The sequence below is a fragment of the Mobula hypostoma genome, chromosome 8 (genome assembly GCF_963921235.1).
Source record: "Mobula hypostoma chromosome 8, sMobHyp1.1, whole genome shotgun sequence".
NCBI lineage: Eukaryota > Metazoa > Chordata > Chondrichthyes > Myliobatiformes > Myliobatidae > Mobula > Mobula hypostoma.
Genome location: NC_086104.1, coordinates 152,789,521 through 152,815,052, shown reverse-complemented (window position 1 = coordinate 152,815,052; position 25,532 = coordinate 152,789,521). Strand labels below are relative to the sequence as shown.

Genomic DNA, 25,532 nt, shown 5'->3' with positions numbered 1-25,532 from the left:
ATGGCTTGTGTGGCCAGCACCCCTCAAAAGGCCGCGTGCGAAAAACAAAATTTAAAAAACCGTTGGGAGGGAGGAAAGACGTTAAAAGAAGGGAGGCGGTGATTGGGCGGGTGGCGGGTTTGAATGAGTATGCGGGGCGGCGATTGGCCGGGAGCCCCGGACGTCGGCGGGTGGCTGTGAAGTGTCGGTTATTGTTTGAGTGGAGAGTGGGCGCGAGGCGGCGGAGAGTGCTGACAGGAGCGGACATGGTGAGTGAGTGCGTCCCGACACGGGCTGATCGCTAAACCCGCCGCCGGTTGGCGGCACTCGTATTGCTTCCCGACATTTCCCCTTCACCTCCTCCGTGCGCTTTTTTTTAAAAATAAAAAAAAAATCCGGCTGTCTCTGGGGTTGCTGCCAACCCCTCCGGACACCGACAGCCGCCGCTCGGACTTGCATCGGTCCCCGGGCGCACTCGCCGCTCGACTTTACTTAGTGTCGGGGTGGGTACTTTCGTATCCCTGGGGTTTGTGGGCAGCGTTTTGATGGGCACCTTCTTACCCGTCTCCCCTGTCCCGGGGTGCCGGCGGCAAGGCGGCCGCAGATCCCTTCCGAGCGCGGGATTTCTGTTGGCAGCACCGCCACCGAGTGAGGAGGATGGGGGACAACCCGGCGGGGCAGAGGAGTGTGAGGGCCCCTCTGGTGGATAGTTGAGGGGAAGGGGGTGGGTTGGCTTTTTCCCTCCCTGCGTCCGGGCTGACTGACAGCTCACTGGCGGGAAAAGCTGTCCGGCCCCCGCATCTCCCGAGGGCAGCAAACTGCTCAAGTTCAGGAACTCTGCCAGTTGTCATCGCAATCGGCTGCACACGCATCGAACCGGATAACTTTTTTTTTCAAACTCCAGTTCGAATGTGCAATCGGCGTGTAAATCTCACTTCTGTAGTTTTGGCAAGTTCCAAAAGCGTTTGCATTTTCCTGTCGCAGCTGCAAGTGTGTAATATGCAGCCTTAAATGTTTATACTGATTGGATATAGATGTTACATTGGTTTCATCTGAGAGTGAAGTGCGTAAGTGCTTGTACTTTCCTGTTACACTTGTAACAATATACGTTAATGTGCACCTTCTAGAATACTTGCCGGATTAGATCGGTTATGTTCATACAGATTTGATTGAGATGTTCTTTTCCCGTTACACTTGTAACAATGTACGTTAATATGCAATTTCTAGAAGATTGGGAGATTAAACAGGTTATATTCCTAAAGATTTGATTGAGATGCTGTCTTGTTTTCGTGTGAGATTGAAGTGCACAAAGTGCTTGTATTTTCATGTTACACTTAAAATATCTGGAATATTGGATAGACAGATTATAATCATACAGATTTGAGATGCTCTTGCGGTTTTGGCCGAGATTGAAGTGCGCGTTGTAAAGTGTCGACTAATTTGCCTGTAAATCGTAGTTGTCAGTATGTTTCATGTTTTGAGATTAATCTAGGAAACAAGTCATAAATTGGCACTTCAATATTAGTGGTGACTCGTAGTATTGCGGTGGAACTGTAACTTTGGTTATGTCATCTGAGGGGGTTACCGTGCCAGCATAAATTACTTATCGATATTTATGTGAATTATTCGAAACTGCATCGATTTAAAGGAGTGATGCTCTTTTGTGAAATCATTAATGGTTGTTATGTGTCGGAGCAGCTGAATTAAATACTTGTCCCATTTCCAGACTTACTGCTGTGCACTTGGATGAAGGAGGTTGGCATCGGCTGATGGGGTGTGGGTCTACATTCATGCTAACTGATTTGCTAAGAGCATGAACAGCAATATTTTTGGTTGGCTTTATTTAACTGATTTATTGCCATTATATTCAGCAAAATTCCTGCATTAAATATTACTCCAGCCAAAGAGCAAATTTTACCCAGTAAAACAATGTTGCTGCATCTTTGATCAGCTGTCAACTCAGAACTCATGGGTGACTAGATTGAACACCTGACACCTTAATTATTTACATCCTATTCTTGTTGAGATCATTAAATAACTTTGTGACAGAAACTTACTTAAATAGGTAAGAGTTGCACTAAATGCTTTTTATTAAATCTCAATGCCTCAAAACCATGTATCCCATTTTGTATATGAAAGTAGAAGCATTGGTCAGATGGTAAACATATTTAAAAAGCTAACATATTCACAGTAGTGGTTTTGATGAGGAGAAAACTTGGGCCAAGCCTTTTGTTTTCAATATTATGAATGGCCTAGATGGAGTGAACATGGAGAGGATGCTTCCAACAGTGGGAGAGTCTAGGACCAGAGGGTGCAACCTCAGAACAGAGATGAAGGGGAATTTCTTTAGCCAGAGGGTGATGAATCTGTAGAATCCATTGCCGCAGACAGTTGTAGAGACCAAGTTATTTGGATATATTTAAAGTGCAGGTTAATATGTTCTTGATTAGTAAAGGTAATGGGGAGAAAGCAGGAAAATAGGGTTGAAAGGGATAATAAATCAGCCATGGTTGAATGGTGGTGCAGAATTGATGGGCCAAATGGCCTAATCCTGCTCCACTGATTTATGGAAAGTGTTATTACAGTGAGCATTAAAGTAGAATTTGTCAACATCAATTTGTGTATGAATTAAATATTGACTTTAAGAAACTTATTTTCTGGGTGCTTTGAATTTGGAAGACTGGACACAGGTGTCATTATTTAATTGTGAAGTAAATGTCCTGAACTGGGTTTATAAATGATTTTTTTCCTCTTCCTCAATTAAATTCTTATCCCACCCAATAAAGGTGGAGTAGGGATTACATAAAATAATTGCTTTCCAGTTTGTGATGCGCTGCTACTTCAATTAGAAGTGTTTGGTTTCCATTTGATTTCACAAGCAAGAATATAAATACTTGTTAAAATGCTTCAAAATTACTTATAAGTAAATGTGTGTTAATTGTTGGATTTTTTTTGTTTTTAACAGTAACATAAATATTATAGTTGGCTTTTAAGTCAGTCGTTATTGCATATTGTTTTGACCCATGGAAAACCTCTGGATGTTGTTCTCACCTTTTTACTTTCTTTGACAGGCTGGCGGGAAAGCTGGGAAGGATTCAGGAAAGGCTAAGGCTAAAGCAGTTTCCCGCTCTCAGAGAGCAGGATTACAGGTAGGCCTTCTGTTCAGATTGGACATAAGAAAATAGATTTCAAAATCAGGCCCTTATCTCTAAATAATTGAAATGCTACTTAAATATTATGAGGAAAATGTTATGTCCTAAGAGGTTGCATTTGGAATCATCAGTGAACAGCTCTACTTGGAGCAGCTGAAGATTATTTGGGCTGAGGGCTATTTCCTGAAGAACTTGCAACAGTGCCCTGGACTGCAATGATTGGCCTCCAACAAATAACTTCTCAGTGTGTCAGGTACTACCAACAGTCACTCAGTTTTCCTAATATCTATTTTACAAAGCCTCGTTGATGCCATGTTATTGAGGATGAAGGGCTTCTTTTGCATCCTAGGGTTCAACTTCTGTATCCCAGTCCATAATCAAGATTGAATGTTGTAATAGGATGTTTAGAACTTGATGGAGCAAAGTTAACATAAACTTTGAGGTTTTAATCGGGTGAATTGATGCTGAGGTGATGTAAGACTTTTCTAAAGGTCTTTAAAGTGTCATGCACAAATTATTAAAACTTAGTGCTCATGTGGTTAAGGGCAGTGTACCAGTGTAGCAGAAATTGAATGTTGAACCATAGCTAATCATTGATTTGTCAAGGGTACCAGATCCAGTTTAATGCTGGTGTGTGATTTATAAGGTAAGAGGGGACATGGACAAGCTGGGTAGGCGAGCAAGGGCATAGCTGGTGAAATATAATAAGGAAAACGTATGGGGAGGTGGGGACAATGAGGTCAGCAACTTATCAGATGTATTGTGATAATTTTCATTCTGGAAAAATGACTAGGCTTGCTTCAGTATTAATTTTTGGAGTCTGGACATTGCTGGTAAAGGCAGCATTAGGGGCTTTAAACTAATTGTCCTGATTGACCACATCAGGGGGCATTTAAGAACTGCATATAGATCAGACCTGGTGAAGTTGGGGTTTTTCTACCACAAAAGGCATTGGTACTCCTTTTGGAATTTCTGTTGCATTCCAAATTATTAATTTAATGTAGATTTCAAAGCTACCATGGTGTGATTTGAAAATTGGTCTCTGGTGTTATGATTTATAACTGCAAAACATTTAACTAATTCAAAGGAAGACACTGGAGTCTGAAAATGCTGGTCGAGCTTGGTGCTTACTTTAAGCAAGGCACGCATATATCACATGGCAGCGTGATGCCATATGCAGTTCACTTACCTATATGAACAGCCTGTTATGAATTATTGAAACAAACAAGAATGCTTAATCAAACAATATTTACAAGTGTATATATTTATAATATTACTGAAATATTAAACAACAATTAGTCTGATGGTTTTAATCACCAAACCACTATTCCACCATAGTGTCTCAATTTTTGCTCTACCTTCATTGTATCTACTACACTTAATGTCAGTCAAATTTCTTCGGTATGATAGATTGAAACGTGGTGGAAGGAGATCATATAGTTTTAGCTATACATGTTTCCATGTCTTGCATCATTTACTGATACAAGTAAACCTATAAACTAACTTTGCTAAGTTGGTTTTGATGTACCCTTCTTTGCTCACCATGAGTTAGAGAGGAATCCAGTGACTCGGTTGTGGTCTTCTCCATCAGTTTAATATTTGTTATGTTTATCACTTAATAAAATCATGCTATGTAGAACATTTCTATTGTATGACAAACCCATTATCACATATTATCACTTTAGGCTGTCTCTTGGGATTGAGAATGACTAACTTCAACTCTAGCATCATCGGCCACCTCAACCTTACAAATGCAATGTGGGAACTGCAGAGGGAGGAGAAGCTGGTTGAGAGAGCTGGTGGTGGGTAGGCTGTGAAGAGTGTAGTTCACCCTCCTGTCTGTATACAGCTGGCGCCTGATTTGAGGTTGCCAGTCCTATCCTGGATATTTCTTTAGAAATAATAGCCCAAAGTTACGAAAGATTTGATAAGGATTTTGAGCTATTCAGAAAGCTTTGTGCACATCCTTGATTTTTCTTTCTTTCTCTCTCTGCCTGGCAATTTCTTGTGAGTGCTTGGTTTAGAAGTCTGTTAGCAGACATGCAAAAAATGTGCTCTGCCAAGTGTAGCCAATTATGGGAGAAGCTGGGGATGTTGGCCCGTTCGCCCTTCCAGTGAACTTAAAGGTGTTGTGAAGGCAATGTGGTAGATTTTTGCAGAGTGGGGATGCTTGCTGACAGGTCTTGAGCATGTGCGAGAGGAGGGATCACTGCTCTCCAGTAGTAAGTTTTGTGCCAGGTTGGATATTTTGACCTTTTAAATACCCTTGACTCAGCTGACCAAAGGCATTGATGTCTACCTTTGCTGAGAAGTGGTTTTCAAGATGTTAGGAGTTATCCATCTTTTCCAAGATTTCAAAGTGAGCCTTTATTGTTAGTAAGCAGTGTGATGTGTTGGTTGGTAGAGGACCTTAGCCTTCCAGTTCTTGGATGTCTTAGATGTAAGGCCTATCCTCTTGTATGCTATCTTGGAGCTCTGCCTCTGAGCATGCAGAAATGTAAACATCAACTGCTTTTTGATCAGAGGTTTTGGCGATCTTTGTTCTAGAATGTAGTTGACATAGCGTGAAGAGATTTTTGTTGGTTCTAAAGATCAACACCGCTCCTACGGGAAGTTTTTTGAAGATGAAGCACCTTATTGTGGTGAGAAAGGTGGGAATGTGAGCAATGATGTAACCTTGTTTAACACTGATCTTCATTGAAATTGTTTTTGTCATCTTAACTAGTAATTACAGAAGGGTGTTCCTGTTGTTGGTCATGTGTGAGTTAATGCCAGGAACCTTGAGTATGTCCACCCAGTGTGTGAAGCTGATCTTCAAATCTGTGGTTTCTCTCCATCTAGAGACAAAATGTCTTAATCTTCACCATACCAACTGGAGGGAAAATTTGTGGAGCAGCACCACTCTCTAACATAGCTGCCTTTATCGCCATCAGTTAGTGGGAGAGGTGTGTAAAGAGTGCGGCAATTTTCAGATTTAGTTGTACACAAAAAAATTTATCTCCACCTTGCATTTTGCTCTACTGTGGCATTTCAACAAGTATCGACCTCCTGTCCTAATCATCTGACAATCTCAGTCTGTCGGTTTTGCTTTGGATGAATCAGCCTTGTCATCTATATAATAAATCATTTCAGCTAACACACAGAATGCTCGAGGAACTCAGCAGTTCATGCAGCATCAATGGAAAGGAACAAACCGTTGAAATTTTGAGCCGAGATTCATCTTCAGGACTGGAAATGAAGGCTAAGGATGTTGGAATTATAAATAGCGGGGGAGGGGAAGGGGAAGGAAGACAATCTAGAAAATGATAGGTGAAGCCAGGTCGGTGGGAAAGATAAATGGCTGGAGAAGAAGGAATCTAATAGGAGAGGAGAGTAGAGCATGGGAAGGAGGGGCACCAGGGAGAGGTGGTAGGCGGGTGAGGAGAAGAGGTAAGAGGCCAGAGTGGGGAATAGAAGAAGGGAGGGAGAATTTTTTTAAACGAGAAGGAGAAATTGATATTCATGTCATCAGGTTGGAGGCTACCTTGATGGAATATGAGGTGTTGCTCCACCACTCTGATGTGGTAAAGTTTTAGTTAAGGGCAAAAGTAAGCAAAACTCTGATTGCTCCTTCCTGAAACCTGAAAATTCTCAGGATACTCCTGATTAAATTAAGTCATATATATTGCACGCAACATCAAAGAAGACATTGTAGAGTGCAAGTTTGAAATCTGGCATCATTCCATGGGCAGAGCTATTTTTGCATTTTCAAATCATTTGCCAGCCTTCTGTTCAGTAATGAACAATAATGGATCTAATATCCTGTCATGGGCTGAAATTAATGTATAAATAAGCAAGTGTTCTTGGAATTAGCTTCTCAAAATGTATCGGTTCTTCAAACATTCAGTGTCAACACATTTATCCTTGCCTGGATTGCTTGTTCTATCTAGCATTATTCTTTGCTCACTGTCCCATAGATGGCCACAAGATTATCATAATTCCTTAGTATGTGTTTATAAACAATGTTTTATATAAAGACTTTTTAATGTAAATTTCTACTTGGATGTGGGGTGCTTTAATACCTTTTCGTGTGGAGTAGGGGATATTTATTTATTTAGAGATGCAGCACAGAATAGGCATTCTGGCCCTTCAGACGTGCCACCCAGCGACCCTTGATTTAATCCTTACCCAGTCATAGGACACTTTACAGTGATAAGTTAACCTACTCAGTCTTTGGACTGAGAGAGAAAACCCATACATTCCACAGGGAGGATGTACAAAGATTCCTTACAGAGGACACAGGCATTGAACTCTGACATAAGTTATATGTACTTTTGACTTATTCCATAGTTATTGACACTGGATTTGCTGCCTCTAAATAGTTCTAGCTGGTTTGCTAGCTCTTTTTGCCCTGATATCCTCTCAAAAGTATAACACAATTTTAAACATGGATTTGGGAACACATCATAAAGCTATTAATTGTTGGGCAACATGAGTAAGTCGTTTTTTCTCTTGACTCAGTTTGCTGTCACTTCAATCATGGCTGACCTGTAATGTCTTTCTAATTGTCTACCTTTGGGAATAACAGAAATGACGACTCAAACTTCAGTTGACACAAAGGACAAAAATTATAAATATAGAATTGTTGAAGCATTCAGTATAGGAGGAGCATGTGCCTCATGTTAATCGCTTGAAATAATTCAACCTGCTCTTGCAAAACTTCATTTTCCCAATTCCATTTCAGAATTTTTAATTAAATCTGTTCCTTTCTGTAGTATGTTCTAGATTGTGATTTTCCACATTGAAGTTTTTTATTGATTGCTTTAAAATGTGACTTCCTGACAATTATAGAGGTAAATACTTTCTCCCTCTGTGCCTTATCAAAATTCCTTAATTTTATACACTATAATGTTCTTTGAGGCAAATTTCAGCTTTATTACTGGTTCTTCATGAAGGTATTGTCATTCTCTTCGGGTCTTGGCATTCTTCCTAAGCATTGTCTAGAATTAGGGACAGTCCTTAAGTTGAGGGCAAACCAGTAATTTCTGTGTATAATGAAATGTAGTTCAGTAGATTTGCAGGGAAGAAAATTCATTTATTGGTAGATTGAAACTGTAAATACTTAAAATATACCAGACTTTTTTCATCCTTTTTGGACTCCTCAAAGCTGTAACTGAGACATTCCTTTGAAATCAACTTGTGTTTAAATTTAGTTTTCATTTTTAAGCTTGATTGGAGTAATTGTTTTTTTCATGGGGTTGCTGTGGGTGGAAGTTGGCAATCAACCAGGATTTCAGTTGATAGGTATTTGGTGAAATCTGCAGAACAATTTCTGTAGTAGGATTTGTGATCTCCAGGAGAGAAGCTTGAGCTTTGAGTGAGGCAGTTGGAGATTATAGAAGTTAAATTTAGAAGCCTTTTTTATTCCAAGGAATTTTTTTGTATATTTTAATGAGACTGACAGAACTTGAATGTGGAAGCTAACAATTATTCATTCTGTAATAGAAGTCTAGTTTTTTTGGATCAGGTTGACAGTTATCACTTGGTATTCTTTCTTCTAGTTTCCTGTAGGTCGTATTCATAGGCATTTGAAGACTCGTACTACCAGCCATGGACGGGTGGGTGCTACAGCTGCAGTGTATAGTGCAGCTATCCTTGAGTATCTCACTGCTGAGGTAGGTGATGGGATTGGCAAGTACTTCAAACATCACATGCAGTGCTTTTGTATTAGGATGAGAAGAGTATAAAACTCTAGGCCATGATATCTATCCGTGTTGCTAATTTTTGTCTTGATGTTTCTGTCTACCTTGATCTAAACTGCTGGTAGTTTTTCTTTCTCTCAATATCTATTTCTATGGTGTTATGTTAAAAGACTTAAAGCAGTTGTTCAATGAGGATGGCAGAGAGCCAAGAAAAATAGATGAGCAGATGCTGGAAATTTGAAATGAACAGGAAGTACTTAAAATACTCAACTGATCAGGCCACATCTGGGAAGGAATAAACATTTTCAATATTTCAGCGTGACCATTCATCAGGATGAGCTAAAACTGTGGTGGGGAAATCAAAGGCTTGGTAGGAATGATATTTAAGAACCCGAATGCTGCAAGTCAAATAATTTAACGGACAATTCTAGGCAGGAGTGTCGTGTTTGACTGCCAAAAATACTGCCAAGGTTATACCCTTGAGGCCAACCAGTGTTTCTGCAGATACAACGCTTGGAACTTGGGAGGTTTTCAGCACTACCACTTTAATACTGTGTAAGAAACATTATTTAGTTTATCTCATTAAAGGAAGAAACGTAAAAACTGTAAAGAAATGTCAGGGAGAGGCCTGAATAGAGATGTCCAGGGTCGGATTCTAGTAGCTAGTAAATGAGTAAACTTACTGTGGTAATGAGAAAGTGGAATTTTAAAAGATTGCGTGCTTAATTTTGGATTTCTTTTCATTACAGCTTGTTCAAACTAGAAATCTAGGAATATTGGGCTAAACATATTCACAATATTCTGCTGATGTTCTCTAGGTGTTGGAGTTGGCAGGAAATGCATCCAAGGATCTGAAAGTAAAGCGTATCACACCACGTCACTTGCAGTTGGCCATCCGAGGTGATGAGGAGTTGGATTCGCTGATCAAGGCAACCATTGCTGGTGGTGGTATGTGTTGATATAAAAATAATAGTTCTTCATGGCAGTAGAGTATTTCTCTGGGATTGAGAAGACCATTTATATAAGCCATTGCATCCTAAATTATTTTTTATGATGTATTAATATTTGTATTTAATACAGGTTGAGTGCCCCCTTATCCGACATTCCAAAATCCAAAAATGTTTTTTTTTAGCACTGACGTATCACAAATGGAAAATTCCACAAGGTGCTGCGAAGGTTCCCAGGTGATGTGCAAATCTCTGCACACCACAGACAGTTCTGAGAAGTGACCTCACATATGTAATGAACAGAAGTTAATGAAAAATAGAAAAGCTGCATAGTGAAAATTGAATATCTCGATTGTGTATTGAAAGGATGGCTTTGTCAGCGTCAGAGTGATCATAAGCTGCTTAACAGTATGCTACTTGAAATAAGCAAAGCTCTATCACCATTAACTGAAAATTGAACTTAATTGTGAATATTCTGCAGGCTGGTTGCAAAAATTTAAGTAAATGCACAGTATTAAAATTTTTATAAATCTGCTGATCGTGAAGCAACAGTGAAATTTTTGTATTTGCCAAGATTGTTGCTGATGAAGATCTAACACCAGAACAAGTCTACAAATCTGATTTTGTTTTTATATCTTGCATAATCCTAAAAAAAGTAAAATATAAATACGGTGTACCGTAGCTTTTTAATCAAAACACAGCATTGTAGGTGAAGACTGAGAAACTGCCATTGTTTGTTGTTGTTCGACAGCTGATTCAGGTATTGTCTCTATGCTGCTGTGTTACTTTTGTTAACCTGCACATGTTATTTTTCATTATATTATGGTATGTAATTTTTATTAAATACTGTATATGTGTGATGTACAAGTGTGAGAGATTGCTTACCTGTAGCGCACAAATTCAGAGTCTGAAATGATGGCAATCCCAAGCTATTCGTTATATATTCTAAAACCTGAGCCACATCTGGACCAAAGCATTTCAGATAAGGGGTACTCAACCTGTAATTATGTATTAAGTAGTAATGTATGTGAAGCTGCCAGAGCAACATAGAGGTAGATGCTCTGTAAGCTTGCTAGAGGAATGAACAAGGTGATGCAGACTATATTTACTTGAAAACCATTTATCTGATGCTTATAATTCGCCTGCACTGGAGTTGTATGATGCTCCAACTGTAACATTGAAATATTATGCAGGCTGTTCACCGCTGCTTTTGGGTACATGCTTTTTAGAAGGGGTTCATCCATAAAATACGCAAAAATGCTATTCATTGTTTGAATCTATAGTACAAAGTTTATATTTGTACTGAAAAAAGAAAGTTATTATATCAGATTGTCTTTTCATTGGCTGAGTGATAATTTGATTTATTGTCATTAGTATTTCATCTCCTACCTCTTCAAGTTGACTGGTTAAGATTTTAATGCTCATTAGCCCTTGATAACTTAATGATAATACAATTTGTGTGTATCACTTGAAGCAAGTGCATAATGTATTTGGCCTGCATCTCTAGCAGATTGCTCCTTTACCCAAAAGGAAAGGCCTCCCTGACTATTTTAATTTACAGGATATCAACGTTGTTGACTAAGTCTAGTTAACTCTTTGTTCCTTTGGAAATGAAATACTTAAGAGTCAAAGACATTAATGGATTGAGTCTCATAGTGGCTTTTCTGAGTATGGTGTAGATTTATAGGACTGGGTGATTTTATGATCAGCATTGTGGCTTTTAGTACAAATTCAATGACTGAATTGAAATTCAGTAGTTACCATAACTAGAGAGAAAGTTCTTGGGGAAACTGAAAGGTCTAATGGTGGATAAGGCACCTGAACCAGATGGTATACACCCCAGAGATCTGAAAGAGGTGGCTGAAGAGATTGTTGAAGCATTAGTAATGATCTTTCAAGAATTGCTAGATTCTGGAATGGTCCTGGAAGACTGGAAAATTACAAATGTCATTCCATTCTTGAAGAAGTGAGAGAGGCAGAAGAAAGGAAATTAGGCCAGTTAGTCTGACCTTGATGGTTGGGGAGATGTTGGAGTTGATTGTTAGGATGAGGTCGCAGGGTACGTGGGAGCACGTGATAAAAATAGGCAGTAGTCAGCATGGTTTCCTCAAGGGAAATTCTTTCCTGACAGATCTGTTGGAATTCTTTGAGGAAATAACAAGCAAGATAAACAAAGGAGAATCGGTTGATGTTGTGTACTTGGTTTTTCAGAAGGCCATTGACAAGGTGCCACACATGAGGCTGCTTAACAAGCTACAAGCCCATGGTATTACAGGAAAGATTCTAGCATGGATAAAGCTGTGGCTGATTGACAGGAAGCAAATAGCGGTAATTAAGGACCTTTTTCTGGCTGGCTGCTGGTGACTAGTGGTGTTCCACAGGTGTCTGTTGGGACTGATTCTTTTTGCGTTATATGTCAATCAGTTGGATGATGGAATTGATGGCTTCATTGCAAAGTTTGCAGGTGATATGAAGATAGGTGGAGGGGCAGGTAGTTTTGAGGAAGTAGAGCAGCTACAGAAGAACATGGACAGATTAGGAGAATGGGCAAAGAAGTGGCAGGTGGAATACTGTGTCAGGAAGTGTATGGTCATGCACTTTGGTAGAATAAATGAAAGGTTAACTATTTTCAAAATGGATAGAAAATACAAAAAACAAAGGTGCAAAGTGACTTGGGAGTCCTTGTGCAGGTTTCCCTTGAAGGTCATTTTGCAGGTTGAGTCTGGGGTGAGGAAGGCAAACATAATATTAGCATTCATTTCAAGAGGACTAGAATATAAAAGCAAGGATATAATGTTGAGTCTTTATAGAACACTGGAGAGGCCTCACTTGGAGTATTGTGAGCAGTTTTAGGCCCCTTATCTTAGAAAGGATGTGCTCAAAGTGGAGAGGGTTCAAAGATGGTACACAAAAATTATTTCAGGATTGAATGGTTCATCATACAAAGAGCAGTTGATGGCTCTGGGCCTGTATTCACTAGAATTCAGAAGAATGAGGGGTGACCTCATTGAAACCTGTGGAATGGCGAAAGGCCTTGGTAGTGGTGAAGAGCGGATATTTCCTATGGACAGTAGGACACAACTTCAAAATACAGGGGTATCCTTTAAGAACAGAGGTGAGAAGGAATTTCTTTAGTGGTGACGCTGGAATTTGTTGCCACAAGCAGCTGTGGAGGCCAAGTCTTTATGTATATTTAAGGCAGATGTTGAGAGATTCTTCATTGGTCAGGGCATAAAGGGATACAAGGGACATAGGACATACAGGACATTGGGGCCGAGAGGAAAAATGGATCAGCTGTGATGAAATGATGAAGCAGGATCAATGGGCCAAATGGCCTAATTCTGCTCCTATATCATGTGGGCAATGACTGTGATGGTGAATTTCGAATTTGTTTAAAGATCAATGTTCTAGGCTCTGTTTATTAATCCAATGATTTGACAATTATACCACAATGTTAAGATGTATAAATTTGGACTTTTGCTTCAATGCAGTGTGACTTCATGTTTATTTTCCACTTTCCATGTAGAAATCAATGTCCACATTTTCTGCTTGGAGTGCCATATTCAGGCTTCAGCTGAAACTGTAGGCATTGATACACTCCTGATCATCTTGTCAAGTTCAGAACTTCATTGTTTCCCAAAATTTGCTTCCCTTTCCTTCCCTTGTCCCAAAAATTGTGCTAATCTCTGTAGTTTTCCCCCAGCACTGTCCTTGTCCATACTTCACAGACTCTGGTGATTATGGACAGTAGTGAAGGAAATAACACTGCGCAATGTCTCAAAGCTTATTCACTCTAAAATGAGCCTCGAAATTATCCAGGCTACATTAAAAAGGAGTAATTAAAAACGTATTTTAAATAACAGTCACTGCATGATAATACTTGGAACTTTCTGCATTTCCTTCTGCAACCTGTTGTGAAAATAGTAGAGTACTTATTTAAGTTATCCATGGCTTGTAGTTTTGTCATTCCTGTACTTTGATTAGCATTAAGATCATTAAATGTTGTACTGAGAACCCCTTCACTCGAAGGAAGCTGTAGAGGATCTTTAGTGTGGGATTGCCAAGAGTTTGACTGGCATTCTGTAAGTGTTGTTATTGCACTGATTACTGGTGGGAAAATTCATTGTGTAATTGGAAGAGATCATCCCTACAGGAATCTTTCTAATGTTTCATTTTCTTATAACACACCAGTCAAGCCCATGTCTATAGTGATAGGAAAGTTTTGAAAATTAGTCCTGTTATTTATTCTCCCCCAAGTCCCTAGATCGAGTTATTCTAGGGGCAGTTTACAGTAGCAAATTAACTTGCAATATATGTGCCTTTGAGAAACTGGAGCCCTCTTACAGATTCACAACATACAGCAAACTAGCTCAGGATTAAACACAAGTAGCTGGTGCTATGTGGCAGCAAATGGACTTGTCAGTGTGAAGCATGATGTTTGATTAGCTTATAAAAACAGAGGTAGCATTTAGTTGTTGAATTAACTTTTTAAGAAAGTGGCATCTTGATTCTTTAAAATCTGGAAAAAAATGTGCATGGAATGAGCTGTAATGATATCACAGTTTAGTCTATGTTGGTGTTCATCAGGAATGCTAGTGGTTCTATTGTAAAATAAATTGTTAAGGTGTGTATAGCAGAATCAGGAGTTCAAAATTGTTCAAGATGTGATAGCATTTCAGTGATTAAATAGAAGGGCTTTAGATTGCTCTCGAACTGTTTTCCTTAAACATTACTGCTTCTAGTGATAGAAATACAGTAAATAATCCATTCATAAATACACACACACACACACACACACACACCAGTCAGTTATAACAATTCCCATATATGCAGTGGGAGACAGTGAAGCGTTAGATGCTGAGCATGTGTAATATTTTTACCTGATTTTTTTTTTCCTTCACATTACAGCTAATCACTCAGTAGTTCAATTTTAGCTGCTATATAGTGGACTGTTCTTAAGCTATGAAAATATTCCCATCTCAAAGATGGACAGACTGTTTTAATGGAAATGCAGCTCATAATTGTGTTAAACCTATGCTTTAAACTGTTGCATTTTGTACATTCTTATTGCTTTCTGTTACAGGTGTGATCCCTCACATTCACAAGTCTCTGATTGGAAAGAAGGGGCAGCAGAAAACTGCATAAAGCCCACTTTTGAACCTACCCTCTTCCTCCCTACTGTCGTACTGTAATTTGGACAGAAGAAACCTGGGGATACTTGGCATATTTTTTTTAAAAGAGTAGTTAAAATAAAATGGGAGAGTTTTAGGAGATGACTTTAGTGTTCAGTATAATCTGAAAGATCTGTTTGTATGTCCTACAGTTTAGATTTGAAGCTGTATGAATATATAACTAGAAAATGCAGCTGTTTGTCAACAACTAGGTTACATGTGTTTTATACAATAAAACAGTTCATAAAACAATTTTTTAAAAAAATTGTGTTGGCAGTGTTTCTTTTCAATAATCACTGAAGTTGTAAAGACTAAAGCCAATTTGTACTGTCTAATTGTTGCTAATTTCTATTTAGTTGGATGGATGTCGTACACAATTGGCTCTTTTCCTTTCTGAATTCACGTCTATCACATCAGGTTTGGTGACACATGCCCCTGCTGGGCAACTAACATAAAGCTGAACGTGTCAAACAAGAGAAAATCTGAAGCTGCTGGATCTTTTTCAAAGAAAGGGGCTTCATTTCCTCCATCAACATTGCCCTTAACTGCATCTCTTCCACTTCACACACGTCTGCTCTTACCCCATCCTCCTGCCACCCACCGGGGATAGGGTTCCTCTTGTCCTCGCCTACCACCCCACCCACCTCTGCGTCCAACACAATTCTCTGAAACTTCCGCCACCTCCAATGGGATCCCACCACTAAGCACATCTTACCCCCCCCAACCCCACTTCCTGCTTTCTGCAGAGATCGCCCGCTCCCTATGCGACCCCCTTATCCATTTGTCCCTCCCCACTGATCTCCCTCCTGGCACCTATCCTAACAAGTTGAACAAGTGCTACATCTCCTCCCTCCCTACCATTCAGGGCCCTAAACAGTCCTTCCAGCTGAGGTGATACTTCACCTGTGAGTCTGTTGGGGTTGTATACTGTGTTCAGTGCTCCCCGTGTGGCCTCCAGTGAGACCTGACATGGATTGGGAGACCGCTTCACCGAGCATTTACACTCCGTCCGCCAAAACAAGTGAGTTCTTCCAGTGGCCATTCATTTTAATTCCACTTCCCATTCCCATTCCGATATGTCCATCCATGGCCTCCTTGTATTCCATTTGGGTAGCCTCCAACCTGATGTCATGAACATAATTTCTTAAATTTATGGTAATGTGCCCCCCCTTCACCATTTCCCATCCTCTTTTCCCTCTCACTTTCTTGCCTGCCCATTGCCTCCCTCTGCTGCCCCCCCCTTTCTTTCTTCCATGTCCTGTTTCACCAATCAACTTCACAGCTCTTTACTTCATCCTTCCCCCTCTAGGTTTCACCTATCACCTTGTGTTTCTTCCTCCCTCACCTTTTAAATCTACTCAGCTTTTTTCTCCAGTCCCTCAGTTTTTTTCTCAATTATCGCCAAACAATTGATACTAGAGCGTACAATCATCACAGCGATATTTGATTCTATGCTTTGCACTCCCTGGAGTACAAATCGATAGAAAATACAGTAAAAATTTAAATTATAAATCATAAATAGGAAAAAAGAAAGTAAGGTAGTGCAAGAAAAACAAGAGGCATGTCCAGATATTTGGATTTCGGCCTAGATCTGGGTCAGGATCCGTTCAGCAGTGTTAACACAGTTAGAAAGAAGCTGTTCCCAAATCTGGCTGTACGAGTCTTCAAGCTCCTGAGCCTTCTCCTGGAGGGAAGAGGGACGAAAAGTGTGTTGGCTGGGTGGGTTGTGTCCTTGATTATCCTGGCAGCACTGCTCCGACAGCGTGCAGTGTAAAGTGAGTCCAAGGACGGAAGATTGGTTTGTGTGATGTGCTGGGCTGTGTTCACAATCTTCTGCAGCTTCTTCCGTTCTTCGACAGGACAACTTCCATACCAGGTTGTGATGCACCCTAAAAGAATGCTTTCTACAGTGCATCTATAAAAATTAGTGAGGGTTTTAGGAGACGGGCCAAATTTCTTTGGCTTTCCAAGGAAGTAAAGGTGCTGGTGGGTCTTCTTGGCAGTGGACTCTGCTTGGTTGGACTAAGTCAGGTCATTTGTGATATTGACACCAAGGAACTTAAAGCTTTTGATCGGTTCCACTTGTGCACTACCGATGTAAATTGGGTCGTGTGGTCCACTACTCCTTCTGAAGTCAACAACCAATTCCTCCGTCTTGCTGACGTTGAGGGATAGGTTATTGTCTTCACACCATGCCACCAGGTTCTTAATTTCCCCTCTGTACTCAAACTCATCATTACCCGAGATAGGGCCTACAATTGTGGTGTCATTAGCAAAATTATACTCGACTGTACTCTTTCTTAGATGCTGACTGGCCTGTTGAGTTCCTCCAGCATTTTTTTTGTGTTGATGAACATATCAAATCCATATTGGGTTGCAGAAATTGATGTACATTTCAATTGTACTCAATCAGCATCTCAAATCTTATCAAGAACTAAAATTTTTCCTTTTGAGCTGCATGCTTGGCTTGGTTTCTGGATACCTCTGAAGCCCACAGCAAACTTCTAGAAGGGATTACTTTCTTCTTGCCTTTCTGTAATGCATGCTGAATTTTCATAAATTATGCAACAGCCAGTTAATTTTGGCTTTAGGAGCCTGGATCCTGCTGCTGAATGATGTGTAAGTACAGGTTATACTCCCTTAACAAAAAACCTCTGAAATCCAATTTTTATTTTTGAGTGCTGATGTGATGTCACAAGTGGAAAATTACACAAAGCGCTGAGAAGGGTCCCCTGTGATAAGCAGATCTCTGCACACCACAGAGTTCTGTGAAGTAACCTCTGATGCATAATGAACAGGAGTTAATGAAAAATAGAAAAACTGCATAAAGTGAAAAATGAAGATTTTAATGGTGTACTGTCAGCATCGGAGTGAATATGTGCACTTAATGGTATGTTGATCTTGAAATAAAGTTCTGTCACAATGAACGAAAATTGAAGGTAATTGTGAGTTTTCAGCGGGCTAGTTATAGAAATTTAAGAAAAGGCATAGTATTACATATTTAAAGCTTCTGATCTTGAAACAGTAGAAAGATTTGTTGAGTTTGCTAATATCATTGCTGATGAAAATCTACACCAGAGTAAGTCTACCATGCTAATTGTTTTTATACCTTACATAAAACCTTTTTAAATAAGTAAAGTAGAAATACCGTGTACTATTGTTGTTCGTCCATCGTTGACGTCGATGAGGACCTCGACACCATTATGATGGTGTCGAGACTAGCGCGTGATTTGGATTTAAGTGAGGGAGAGTTGCGCAGCGTCAGCCTCACTCTCTCTTCCCAATTCCCATCTGGATCCAGTGGCAAGACAGAGTCTAGACGTGTACTGTAATCTTATCAAAACTCTCCATTGTAAGCGGAGACTGAAAGTCTGCTGTTTGTTGTTTAACAGCTGATTCAGGTATACCCCCAATGCTGCTGTCCTGCTTTTGTTACCCTGCATTCTTTATTTTATTGGTATATAATAATTCTTATACTTGTTCATCATACGTACTTAACAGTAAGACAAAGACTGCTTACCAGTTGCACATAAATTCAGAGTTGGAATTGGTGATCCCACACAATCTCATGTATACTGAAATCTGAACACTTCTGGCCCCAAACATTTTGGATGGGGGTACTCAACCTGCGTACACAAGTTTCTTCTTCCTGCTACATTCCTAGAGTGAAGGCGACATTACATGATTATCCCCAATGGACAATCACATCTTTTGCATACTGGACATCAAAATCCTGAAATGCACAACTTGCTGAGCTCTTTGGGAGGATGTAACCTGCTCAAAGCTTGGTTGAAGTGTAACATCCCACAATACCTGGGACCCTCTGCCTGAGAATGCGCAGATGATTCAGATAGGTCCTGTGCACTGGGAACAGAGGCATACTGCTCACAGCAGAACATTATTACACTTCACTGTTCTGTCGACCACCACCATCTGTGCAAGGCTGCCATATTGATCTCATTAGCCATCTCACTGCCCTCAAACCCTGTGTGGAAGCAATCCCCTGTTTTGTAAACTGGTTGGATTTGGCACAGATTCAAACCACCAAATGTGAACAAATAAAATAAGGGCCCTTCATCTTTAGTTTGTTATGCAATAACCTTTTATCCAAAGGTAAATCTTAACAAATTGAGTTATGTGTCAATGTAAGATGTTGCATGAAGTCTAGTTAATGTTTTTTTTACTGTAACCTGAAATTACTGAAGTACTTTAACCAAATTATTGAAGTGTCTTGAAGGTTTAAGAATGTTGTGCATTAGTTTGGAAGCACGTGCTTTAATTTTGACCACCTCATTGAATTGATTTCTAGTCCTGCTTTTCTTCTAAGTTAACTTATTTTGACCAATTCCAATCTGGCTGCTTCAATGGCCTTGACAATTTGCTGTTACATAGATCTACTCAAGCTGTCAATTCAAAACAAGTTTAATAGATGGCTTTCATAATAAATATAGGCAAATAATTTGATAAATGCTGGAAATGGTAAAGATAGATACAATTACAATGCTTAAGAATTGTGCAGATTCATGGAAAGCAAGAGTTTAGTGGGATATGGGCCAAAGGCAGGCAAATGGGACTAGTTCAGGAAGCGTTTGTTCAATTTTATTTATTGATTGAGATACAGCATGGAATCGGCCCTTCTGGCCCTTTGAGCCACACTGCCCATCAATCCCCCGAGCCTAATCACGGGACAATTTACAATGACCAATTAACCTACCAGTCGGTACACCTTTGGACTGTGGGAGGAAGCCAGAGCACCCGGAGGAAATTCACAAGGTCACTGGGAGAATGTATAAAACTCCTTACAGGCAGCAGCAGGAATTGAACCTGTGTCCTCTATACTGTGTTACGTTACCATACTGTGTGAATGAGTTAGGCTGAAGGGACTATTTCCATTTACTGTATAACTATAATTCTTGATTCAACCAAATAATTGAACCAAACATTGTGTTCAAACAGACTGGCAATCAAAACATTAAACAATTATAATTGAAGTCCAATGTTCTTGTCTGATTTCACTTATATTAAACATGTTGTTCCGTATCTACTAAATACGTCATGGGACACTGAGAATCTTGGTGTCAAATATTTTAAGGAAAGGAATGGTAACACTGGTGCAGAAAATCTTCCTTTTAAAAAATATCTAGAAGTTAGATATTTGAAACTGGTTTCCGAATAAAAATAATCTTACATTAATTAGCTGGATAAGATAAGATTATGACTGAATGTTTCACCTTACATTTGTAATGAACGTGAGGATATTGTTCTCTAGTTGTCTTATGCATTCAGTTGTATTGTCAGTGCCCTCAGTGCCACTGAGGTTGTTCAGACATCCTCAGACAGGATTGCTGATGCTGGTGAGGATGGTTTGAGGAGAAGAATGGGAACCTGAGTAAAGATTTGAAGGGAGGGAAGCAGTTCTGAAAATAAGCGATTACATTAGTTTGGAAAGCAAAGAAAATGAGGTTTGGAAAAATGGATTGTGAAAAATTGAATCTACCTCTGTTTGATGTATGCTTAAATGAAAGAAGTTTAGTGTATGATTCAGAAGTGCTGAAGGGGTTGATACATGAAGGGGTCTTCAAAGTAGAGAGAATGACTAACTACATGGAAACATAGTACGAAACAGCACGAGGTAGAAGATGGGCCATGATTTTGATAAACAGGGAAGCAGCCTTAAGACCACAGAGTTGCTCACTACTCCTAATTAGGCTCTCGCTAAAAAGAAGAGAGCTGCTAGCAATATTACTTCAGGAAACAATCAAATATTAGAGTATATTTGATGAAGCTAACCTATCAAATGAGGCCATATGAATTAGAATAAAGAACAGAAAGAGGGATATTGTTGGGAAACCATAACAGACCAAGAGAGAATTGAGTAAATTTGCAGGCTACTCTCTGACAACTGCTACTAATGTGGATTTTAATCACCCAATTATTAATTGGGGTACAGTTATATGAATTAAAAACTGAAGTAAAGCATTCACTGACTGTGTGCCACTGCCCACCCAACAATAAGCCTGCTCTGACATTCGATAATATCCTAGGTGACCTGATGGCAGCCTTAGCTCCACATTCAAGTCAAGTTTACTGTCATTTAGCTATACATGTATACCATCAAATGAGATGATGGTTTTCCAAACCAAGGTGTAAAGCACAGTAGTACACATAACACAATAACTTATGAAAGTTAGGATAGTGTCTATAGATGAGTTATGCATAAAAAGCAAAGTAAAGCGCATAAATTAAATTTTGTAGGGTAAAGAACAGATTAACTTGCAACAGTTCAAATGCGATACGGCAGGGAGTTCAGGAGCCTAATGACCTGAGGGAAGAAACTGTTTCCCATCCTGACTATTCTTGTTTTTATGCATCGGAGTCTCCTGCCTGATGGTAGAAATTCAAAGAGAATGCTGGTGGATGGGTGGGATCCTTGAAAATACAATGGGTTCTGCCTACACAGCGCTCCTGATAAATGTCCCCAGTGGTTGGGAGGGAGACCCCTGTGTTTTCATCCCTTATCAACTTGAGTGTAAAATATGTATTAAGCACAGAATTTCTAAGTTATACTCTGTCGATACTTTTTTAGCCAGATCAAGCCCAACAAGAGTTTGGATAGTGTGAAATTTTGGATATAGTTTCAGCTGGACATATTGAAGAAGCATTAAAAAATTTAGTAGCAGTAATAATAATTTAGTTAATTCAACATGGTTACTGAAAGATTAATGTTAGCTTTATTTGTCACATACATTGAAAAGTAAAATGCATTATTTGTGTTATCGACTTACTATTGGCACAACTTACTAACCCTAACCTTAACTGTCCATATTGTAGAATGTGGGAGGAAACCAAACGATGAGAGATAATGATAGGATATAGAAATATGAGCAAGTAACATTAAATAAAATGCAACAATGTGTTATATGCACAGAAAGAATAGGGATAAATGTGGAAAGAGTAGGGGCTGATATGAATCAAAACATGGAGGTGGAGGATGTGGTCACGGCTCTTAATAAATATCCTGCAGTAATCATACCAATGCTGCCATTCATGAGGAAGCGTGCAAAATACTGGCTGAGATACTGCTGGAGTCAGTTATCAAGGATGTGATAACAGCACATTTGGAAAGCGGTGATATGATCGGACAAAGTCAGCATGGATTTGTGAAAGGAAAATCATGTCTGACGAATCTCACAGAATTTTTTGAGGATGTAACTAGTAGAGTGGATAGGGGAGAACCAGTGGATGTGGTATATTTGGATTTTCAAAAGGCTTTTGACAAGGTCCCACACAGGAGATTAGTGTGCAAACTTAAAGCACACGGTATTGGGGGTAAGGTATTGGTGTGGGTGGAGAATTGGTTAGCAGACAGGAAGCAAAGAGTGGGAATAAACGGGACCTTTTCAGAATGGCAGGCGGTGACTAGTGGGTACTGCAAGGCTCAGTGCTGGGACCCCAGTTGTTTACAATATATATTAATGACTTGGATGAGGGAATTAAATGCAGCATCTCCAAGTTTGTGGATGACACGAAGCTGGGTGGCAGTGTTAGCTGTAAGGAGGATGCTAAGAGGATGCAGGGTGACTTGGATAGGTTGGGTGAGTGGGCAAATTCATGGCAGATGCAATTTAATGTGGATAAATGTGAAGTTATCCACTTTGGTGGCAAAAATAGGAAAACAGATTATTATCTGAACGGTGGCCGATTAGGAAAAGGGGAGGTGCAACGAGACCTGGGTGTCATTATACACCAGTCATTGAAAGTGGGCATGCAGGTACAGCAGGCGGTGAAAAAGGCGAATGGTATGCTGGCATTTATAGCGAGAGGATTCGAGTACAGGAGCAGGGAGGTACTACTGCAGTTGTACAAGGCCTTGGTAAGACCACACCTGGAGTATTGTGTGCAGTTTTGGTCCCCTAATCTGAGGAAAGACATCCTTGCCTTAGAGGGAGTACAAAGAAGGTTCACCAGATTGATTCCTGGAATGGCAGGACTTTCATATGAAGAAAGACTGGATGAACTGGGCTTGTACTCGTTGGAATTTAGAAGATTGAGGGGGGATCTGATTGAAACGTATAAGATCCTAAAGGGATTGGACAGGCTAGATGCAGGAAGATTGTTCCCGATTTTGGGGAAGTCCAGAACGAGGGGCCACAGTTTGAGGATAGAGGGGAAGCCTTTTAGGACCGAGATTAGGAAAAACTTCTTCACACAGAGAGTGGTGAATCTGTGGAATTCTCTGCCACAGGAAACAGTTGAGGCCAGTTCATTGGCTATATTTAAGAGGGAGTTAGATATGGCCCTTATGGCTACGGGGGTCAGGGGGTATGGAGGGAAGGCTGGGGCGGGGTTCTGAGTTGGATGATCAGCCATGATCATAATAAATGGCGGTGCAGGCTCGAAGGGCTGAATGGCCTACTCCTGCACCTATTTTCTATGTTTCTATGTTTCTATAAACATTGTGAAGAAAGAGAGCTTTACCATGGTTTAAAGTAGATGAATCCCACGCCTCAGTGGTATCTCCCAAACATAAAATGGAAGTGGTGTGGAATGTGCATAGTAGATGTGGAGTTAATTGGCAAATGAGTTTTAACATGGGAGGCAATATTGAAGGCAGGTGGTGATCACCTACAGCCTGAACTAAGAATTGGAATATAGTACGCCTAAGGACAAAACCATACACTATCACTTCATCCAAAACACCTTAAGCCAGGGTTCTCAGACTGGAGTCCATGGATTAACGGTATACTATTACGCCACCGGCGTTTGGGGCAGCATTGAAGGTCCTCCATCTCTGTCTGTCCTTGGCTGTCTTCTCTATTGTGCCTCAGGTGTGGTCCTCATTTCTGCCTGTGTATGTCGACAAGTTGTCTTCGGTCGCCCACTTTTCCTCAGCCCTTCAGGGGTCTAATGCAGTGCTGTCTTGATGATGGAGCTGACCTCTCTCTCATCACTTGCCCAATCCACCTCCAACATTTCCTCTTGATGATTGTAGCCATGACACTGAAGAGGTTGGAGATTTTTCTTGGCCAGAAAATACGGAGGATCTTCCAGAGGCTCATGGTGTGGAATGACGACACAGTTTAAGCTAGCAGCCAGTATTCTCACACACTCCCAGCACGACAGCTTGGCAATTCCATGGCATAAAAACTTTGGGATCTCTGTCTTAAGCTAATTAAGCACTTAAGAATGTAGTACTTGCTGTACGAGAGTCACAGGCCCTTCAGTCCATTGAGTCCCGTGTCAACCATCAAGCACCAATCCTACCCTAAACCAGTTTATTCCCTCCACATTCCCATCCACTGCCACTAGATTCTTCCACCCACATACACAAAAGGGTCAATTTGGGTGACTACCTACTAACCTGCTCTTTAAAATGTGGGAGGATACCAGAGAAGCTGAACATGCAGTCATAGGCAAAATATCTGCACTTCACAAGGGCAGCCCTGGGCAGTGGGGTGGTAGTTTCACTCACCGTGTTACTGAAGCCTCCGCTGTATGTAGAGCAAGCTCCCACAAACAGCAATGTGAATTTGAACAGATAATACTTTAAAATGCCAGGTATAACTCTACTCTTCAAAATTGTACTAAGTCATACCCGACAGAGCAGGTGTTTAGTGTTTCAACTGAACTGACCTGTCACTATCCATGAGATTTCTGCTCTCCTATTTCAAGAGTGGGACTTGAACTCATTACTAAGTTGGGTAAAAGTGCTACCATTTAAGTCACGGTTGACGGCCATAGAAGAAGGAATATTGCAACTCACCAGTACAATTGCTAATGTTAACCAGATCCAGGGAGTGATAAAATTCTTCTGTGGAACAAAACGTCTGGCTGCAGGTAGAATACCATGTATTGTTTAATGGTTCAAATTAATATCACCCGACAGTTTGACATGCCACGAGCTCTCTCGCTCACTAACAAGGGAGGGAGAGGTATCACTCCTGAAGCAGCGAGAGGGAAGACCCAACGGCTTGCTGTTTCCATGCTACAATCCGCAGCATCACTTTTTATTTTGTACCCAGCAGCAAATTCCCCCTTATCATTGACAGAGGGAGCGATACTCGTGTGCAGATGCCTCCGACAGCCGCACCTGCTGTCTCAATGTTCCAGTCTCCGGCGAAGAATCAGTCATCCACAGTGTTGCATCCCGAAGGCGCAAGTCTTTCAGGCTGCTCCTGGATAGATCGGAAACGGCTGTTCGGCGTTGTTTGGGTTGTTACATTCTGAAGTGAAGAAAAATGCAGAATGAGTTTAGAAAGATTGTAACCAGACGTCCCGGGTTAAATTAAGTGGAGCCTTTTTCCTTTCAAAAAAATAATTGAGGAGATCTGATGCGTCGGTAATCTAAGGTTTGGATAGGACAGAGGTTGAGGGGACATTTCCAATTTTGAGACACAATCCCAGGAACCAGGCAGATGAATCTTTGCTGCTCTTCCTCTATAGAAAGTAAATCCTGTTATACTGTACCAGCAAAGTTGTACACAGTGCTCCAGAATTGGTTTCAACATGTGGTCGAATCACTGCTTGGTATGGAAGTGCCAATGGCCTTGAACAGAAAATCCTACAAAAAGAAATATATGGCCCAGTGCTTCACGGATAAAA

General features: G+C 40.3%; 1 protein-coding gene across 1 annotated transcript; it reads left to right on the top strand.

Moving 5' to 3' along the window:
• The first annotated feature begins 143 nt into the window (after positions 1–143).
• On the top strand, positions 144–15,182 carry LOC134351062 (histone H2A.V). The gene is made up of 5 exons (XM_063057105.1): positions 144–248; positions 3,051–3,128; positions 8,672–8,785; positions 9,631–9,760; positions 14,843–15,182. Exons 1-5 carry the CDS (start codon positions 246–248, stop codon positions 14,902–14,904), a joined length of 387 nt encoding a protein of 128 aa, XP_062913175.1. The 5' UTR covers positions 144–245; the 3' UTR covers positions 14,905–15,182.
• Positions 15,183–25,532: the final 10,350 nt, after the last annotated feature.